General features: G+C 42.6%; 1 protein-coding gene across 7 annotated transcripts in view; it reads right to left on the reverse strand.

Annotated features, from left to right (window-relative positions):
* LOC147100392 (opioid-binding protein/cell adhesion molecule-like) overlaps positions 1 to 4452 on the reverse strand; it is a 1212876-nt gene extending 1208424 nt beyond the window's left edge. For 5 of the 7 annotated variants that reach the window (XM_085968060.1, XM_085968058.1, XM_085968056.1 and 2 more), the window contains exon 1: positions 3777 to 4451. In XM_085968060.1, coding sequence (XP_085824186.1) covers positions 3777 to 3997 — 221 coding nt within the window. In that variant the 5' untranslated portion in view covers positions 3998 to 4451. Of the gene's footprint in view, positions 1 to 3776 lie in introns of all 7 variants that reach the window. The other 2 variants (XM_085968055.1, XM_085968059.1) reach the window with 2 other exon arrangements.
* Between the last annotated feature and the right edge of the window lie 2692 nt (positions 4453 to 7144).

The following is a 7144-nucleotide window of genomic DNA, read 5'->3' on the forward strand; positions in this document are numbered from 1 at the left end:
TTAACACTTTAACCTCCCACTCAATCCCACCCATTTTTGGGGGTTGAAATCCACCCCCGGCCACCCAATATTTCTGTACATTTATGACCACTATGATCATTTTTAAAGCATTTTCTAACCACAGGATCAGTGTATTGACTCTATAACTGTAATTTTAAAAATTCTCTCATTTATATGGACAGTAAATAGCAACTTTGCCATTTACAGTATTCTGTGATGTTATACCAAGAGGTCATGTATTCGCAAAGTCCAATTCAGCTGAGGTGCTCATGTAAACTAGAGACGAGGAACTGCTTCAGTACAATACCAACTATACTAAAGAACTAGATTTTGAAAAAGCAGAGAAAAGTTCAAATTGCAGTTGCAACTGATAAATTTACTTTAGCTTTCCAAGTAGGGCATATTTTCCCAAATTCAGCCAGGTAACCCAAGAGGGGAAAAAAATAAACCTCCATGGGGAATGCTTGAATTGTGTCACTTGGTACAGAGGATGGGTCAGCGCAGTCTATACATTATTCCCCATTGATGGTGCTTCGTGATCACCCAGCATAAGATATTGGCCCGTATTTTCCGATCCCTACGGGTGTGTACGAGCTGTGTACACACCCGTAGGGACCTCGCAAGTGCCGGTTTCAGGCATGCGAAGCGCATGCACTGAAAACCGGCATTTCCGATCCGTCAGGAATCCTCTTGACAGATCCTCCGCCTGCCCTGGAGAAGGGCTTCTGCGGGGGGGGAAGAGTTCCGCTTTCTGCAGAACCTCCGCCCGCTGAAATCCTTTAAAAATCTTACGCCTGCTAAAAGCATAAGGCCTGCTTTTACCCGCATAAGAGTTTAAAAAAGGAAAAAAAAAAATTTCACTCATTTATAATTTAAAAATTTTTTAAAAGATAAGTTTATTTATAGCCCCGTAAAAAACTTTTCAAAAAATTTAATTTAAAATATTTAATTTAATGTAATTTTAACTAATTTTAAAAACGTGATTTTTAAAAATGTATTTAATGTTTTGATGTGTTTTTGGAGTGATCTCCATTCATACTTTTGACGGGTCTAAGCTAAGAGACCTGTCAAAAGTATGAAGGGGGATTCCCTTCTTTCATTGGTTCCCTATGGCCCACGTGATCCCAGGGACGCTTGCAAACCACATGTGCCCCTGGGATAACTGGGCCCTGCGCATTTCATAGTGGAGAGGCCCAGGAGCGGAAATGGCCAGACCTCCGGAGCCCTCAGGCAAGGGCATAGATTTTTTCCAAAAATCTATCTATCTCAGCCTTTAATATACTCAATGATTCAGCATCCACAGCCCTTTGGGGTAGAGAATTCTGAAGATTCACAACCCTCTGAGTGAAGAAATTCCTCCTCATCTTAGTCCTAAATGGCTGACCCGTTATCCTGAGGCTATGCCCCCTAGTTCTAGACTCTCCAGCCAAGGGAACCAGCCTCTCAGCATCTACCCTGTTAATCCCCTTCAGAATCTTGTATGTTTCAATGAGATCACCTCTCATTCTTCTAAACTCCAGAGAGTATCGGCCCATTCTACACAATCTCTCATCATAGGACAGCCCTCTCATCCCAGGAATCAATCTGGTGAACCTTCGTTGCACCGCCTCTAAGGCAAGTATATGCTTCCTCAGATAAGGAGATCAAAACTGTGCACAGTACTCCAGGTGTGGTCTCACTAAAGCCCTGTAGAAGTGTCGCAAGACTTCCTTACTCTTATACTCCAACTCCCTTGCAATTAAGGCCAACAAGCCATTTGCCTTCCATTTGCTTGTTGTACCTGCATGCTAACTTTGTGTTTCCTGTACGAGGACACCCAAATCTCTCCAAACACCAACATTTAATAGTTTCTCACTATTTAAAAAATATTCTGTTTTTCTAATTCTTCCTAACAAAGTGAATAACCTCACATTTCCCCACATTATGCTCCATCTGCCACCTTATTGCCCACTCACTTAACCTGTCTATATCCCTTTACAGGCTCTTTGTGTCCTCCTCACAGCTTACTTTCCCACCTAGCTTATGAACCATGCAACCTGCATGTTAAAAGTAACTTTGTATTATTTATATGATAGAAAAAAATATTCAACATAAAATTCCTGAGCAGATACTAGATCAGCCAAGCAGTCTCAAAATCTCTAATCATCAATAAACATCAACCCGAGTCACAAATATTATGAAGCAGTGATTGTAGTTAAATTAATTGTTAATCATACTCTAGATTCTGTCTTGAAGGAATACAAGTCCCAAGTTTCTTACAGTTAATAACCCTTTTTTTCTGAATATTGAAAAAATATCAGACCAACCAATAAAAATTACACGCTTCAAATATTTTCTCAATTATCACACCAGAGGTGTTAAAGGTGATTCCCTATTAATTGATGCATTAATGACATTGACAACATTACTAATTGTCACTACCATGGACAGCATCACTTATAAAACAAAAACAGTAATAATTTACCCAGATGTCCTTTCATCTAAAGGGTGCCTCTCTGCGAGATGGCTATACTCCGAAAGGGAGTGCATTAATAAAATCACAAGCACTGAACAGAGGGAGTGCTCTACACTAAGGCTACACAGTGCAAGCAATGTATACAAATTGGTCGATTGATACTCTTCTACCAGAAATGGATTCCCAAACACATTTTCTGACCACAACACCACAAAAAGCATAAACACCTTTAATTTTTATTAATTTATTTAAACAAGAACAGCAATATTTTCCAAAGACTTCAATGGTTAGACTGATCCTCTCAAATCTAACATATATACATCAAATAATAATAACACACTAGTGACATTGAGGATTAGCGGAGTACAATAATAAAATTGAAATTGCACAGGAGGAATCCTCAACAATTCTAAAAATAAAACAGCAAAAAGCACAAATGCACCATTCCACTCTCCTTTCCAGAGACAACCCCTTACACTTCAGGTATGATGCCTCCTTCCTCCCCACGATACATCCAAATTATATTGGACAACTCGCCCGGGATGGTTTCTCTTCTCACCCCACCCACCCACCCCCTCAAGAAACTTAGAAAATCCCTCGTCTTGTCCCCTTAACCATCATTGCAGTTACAAAATAAACCGGGAGACAGCACCTTGGAGAATGTCCAAGAATATGAGCAAAGTGTAAATACATGAATTATTCTACGGATCCCCTCCTTCTCAGCAAATGTACATGCCACGATTCGGGATAACTAATGAATATTATTGTTCTTATGCAAGAGAAAAAACAATTGTCACCATGGAAAGGAGCTGGAAGATAAAGTGGGCAAGATAGAATTCACCAGTTTCCACAGTGAAGCCGCTGGTAGCGGAGATGCGCTTCCCAAAGATGACATAGCAATACACAGACTGTCAGACAAATTAAACGCAGAGTCAAATTCCTGAGGAAAAAAAAGCTGCACGAAGTGTAGAGAAGCCGTCTCTCCCCTCTGAGCGAGAAGGACTTACCAGCATACCCGAATGTCACATTAGTAAAATCAAACACATATACTATTGACCAGCAAAAATAAACCCTGTACACGGCACATTAAGACTCCAAAATGCTTAAAAGGGGGGCAAAATGTTTATCGAGATTTGAAAAATAAAAAAGCACTATCGCACAATGCAACATTTGAGTCATGAACGGAATATAAGTGGGAAAAATCACAATAAAGTGAAAAAATGCGTCAAACTTTCCATGCAACAAACAATAACGTTTAATTGTCCATTTTATTTATTTATTTTTAAATAATACTTTTGTTTTTTTTTTCTCCTCCTCCTACCTGAGGACGGCGTTTTCTCCTTGTCTCACCGTCACGTTGTCCATTGCTTTGGGGAAGTTGCTGTCGCTGCGGCCGACCGGCTCTCCTGCGGGCACAAGGAAAAGTAACCTGAGCGCGATCAACATCAGCCACCTGCCCGGGCAGAAGCTCGCCAAGAGCAGCGAGCCGGGGCCAGAGCCCGAGCCCCCCCTGGCCGGCTCCAACACCACACACAGCCGCATGGCCAGTCCCAGTCCCAGTGCCAGCCTCCGCCACAAGAACAGCAGAAAGAAGCACTTCCAGAGAAAAAAAAAACAGCAACCCCCTGGGTGCAGGCAACAGCAACAACTAAAAAAAAAACTCCAAGCAAAAAACAAAAATGTCCACAAAAAAAATCTCTTCCAAGCTCTCAAAAAAAAGGATCTGCCTGTCTGTCTGTCTGTCTGTATCCAAAAACTGTGGAAATTTTCCCCCACAAGTGCTTCTGTCACAAATCGCCCAGGAGATTGCAATTAAAGTCGATTGTCTTCTTCAAAAAGCTGTAAACGCGACGCACAGGCAGTCCGAGCCCCACACACACACACGCGGAAAAAAAAACACACACACACACACACAAAATGTGCAAGCTTCTGTCAGAGGGAGATGACAACAAGAAGCAGTTGGAAGCTACACGGCGATTGCTCCAGCGCGGCTCACACAGTCCTTCCCATTCCAGCATCGTCACACGGCAGCAGCAGCAACCGCCTCCCTCAATGACCAGCAACACTGGGTGGACAGCAGGTAACCCTTTCACTCGCGTCTCACCCTGACTCCTGCACAGCAGGAGGCTCCTTTAACCCCTCACATTTACACTCAAATAAACACACAACAACAACAACAACAAAAAAGTCCTATTTCAATGCAATGATTTGCCAGCCATTCGTTAACATGACTGAAATACAGTGATTGCAACAGAAATCTTCCATTTACCAATATCGTCTTGCAACGGACAGCGACTTAGTCCTTTGAGCCCGACATTAATACAATTGCACAGCGTGTCAATTGCAGCAGTAACATTTAACTCTTTGCTCACTGCAGCAGCTTCTTATATTGTATTGCATCCATTTAAAACCGCCTCGCCACAATTGCAATTGTCGGCGGTGACATTTCATCCTTGCCTTAGCAGCAGCACAATCCATTTTCTAAACAGTTACACAGCGAATGGGCACGTTAACTTTTTAATTACCACAGCGGTCTGAAAGGCACACGGCCCAGCAGCCGAAGTTTGTCACAAGTAATTGTAACCTTTCGGAGTTTGGCAACACAGATCACACTGATTTCAACCCTTTCCGTTACACCTGCAATACAGTTAATGATTAAAACAAACACCGACTTCCACTAATACAGCTGGGCAGCAATCATTTTGCAGCAGGACACACTACTGATCAAACCAATGTTGCTATACAGTTGAATTCAGGTAAATAAAGCACAACTCAAAGCCCCCACCATCATTAGGTTTATCAGTAAACTGTGATGGATAGCAAGCAAACTTTTTTCCTGGTGCAGTAGCAGACACTGTAATGACCAGCAGGGATTTCAGTCTGTCTTTCACTAATCATCATTTCGTGTCAGACATGTCAACAGCTGTAAATTGCTATTTAAGTTGTTGCACCATTAAGACGTGTGTTTGTTCAAGGTTTGTACATAGACCATATCTTGTTTTTTTTTAAATTGCTGCAAATTAACAAACCTGCCACAGTCACTATTTTTGACTATGTTCCAAACACTATAAATAATAATTCCCATGATGATTTTGGAGTTTTGTGAGTCACCTTTCCCTGCAGATTCCAATGCTACTAATCAACAACAACTTGTATTTATATAGCACCTTTAAAGTAGTAAAACGTCTCAAAGCTCTTCACAGGAGTATTAAAAGGCAAAAAATTTGACAGCGAGCCACCTAAGGAGAAATTAGGGCAGGTGATCAAAAGCTTGGTCAAAGAGGTAGATTTTAAGGAGCGTCTTAAAGGAAAAAAGATAGATAGCGAGGCGGAGAGGTTTAGGCAGGGAATTCCAGAGCTTAGGGCCCATGGAAACTAGTTTATCCTTAGACAATGTAAAAATACAAAAATGCAAATGCATATAATTGTCAAAGTGGCAGTGTTTGGATGTAATTCCTGTCAGTGACTGGTCTCCATACAATCATGGACTATTCTTTTCCACATAACACTGGAAGAAGGTGCAATATTTTAGGAAACTGGGGGCGGGTGATTTTCTCAATGGGGAGCTTTTGGAGGCGGGATGCCCACTTGTCGGGTTTCAGTCCCGCCTCCATCGACTTCTGGCCAACCCACGCTATTTTCCCTTGATTGACCTTGTTAAGCCCGCCCAGCGGGTTTAGCAGGCCAATTAAGGGAAAGCCAGTTGCAGAGAACGTCAATGTATGACGTTTCAGCTGTCAAAAATTTTTGACAGATGAATTGTCATCGTTTGACAGCTCTGTGAAGCTCTCAAACAGTGACATTCTCTGTAGTTTGATGAGGTCTTGAATTCAAGACCTCATCAAACCTCTTTCTTTTGCAGAAATGAGATGGTTGTTGCATTGGAGGATGCAACGGCCGTCTGTCATCTCTACCGCAGAGGGTGCGAGACTCTCCGCATACACACTGATTGAAGCCTGCAGGAAGAAACAAAGGTAAGTAAACTTTTTCTAACACTTCCCACTTACCTCAGATACTCACCTCTCCACACTTGCATCCATCACTCACCACCACAGCGCACTTTTGGACCCCTCCAACCCCCGCAGACCCACTGCTCGCCTCGGTGACCCTGGCGGGGTTCGGAGCCTTCGGGAAGCCCGCACTTGTGTGGGCAAAATGGTGATAAGCCTATTTTCTGTGTTAAGTGGCTGTAATCCCTTCCTGCCTCCAAGGAGATGGGACCCGGCGCGGGACGGCTACCCGCCTCCTGGCAAGATGGCACGGAGGCGGGTTGGGCACCCGCCCCCAAATTCTGCCATTTTCTCAGCAGTCCCGCCTCCATACCCACCTCCTCAGGGCTGGCAAGATTGCGCCCAGGGTTTCTATTTGGAGAAAGAGTCATTTTAAATTGCTTGACCTCGTCATTTTTATAATTGGCGCCTAAAAATACTTGGAAGATCACTTTTGCATCACTGCAAAGCAATTTCTGCCTCTCAGGAATACAAAGTGACAGCTTAAATGCAGAGTCCAACTCTGGAATGCTGCAATATGAGACCCCCTTAGTCAGGCCGTCTCGCACCTTTTGACTTTAACACCTCATGAAGCATAACTTCAGTCCAGTGTCAGTTAGCTTTAAAACATCAGTCCTTTGATCCTCCTGCATGTTCAATACACTAAAGTGCAATTTTTTATGAAGTAGGATGTTTTGAG

Source organism: Somniosus microcephalus, chromosome 26 (genome assembly GCF_052327205.1).
Source record: "Somniosus microcephalus isolate GS21.2 chromosome 26, FLI_Smic_1.0, whole genome shotgun sequence".
Classification (NCBI taxonomy): Eukaryota; Metazoa; Chordata; class Chondrichthyes; order Squaliformes; family Somniosidae; genus Somniosus; species Somniosus microcephalus.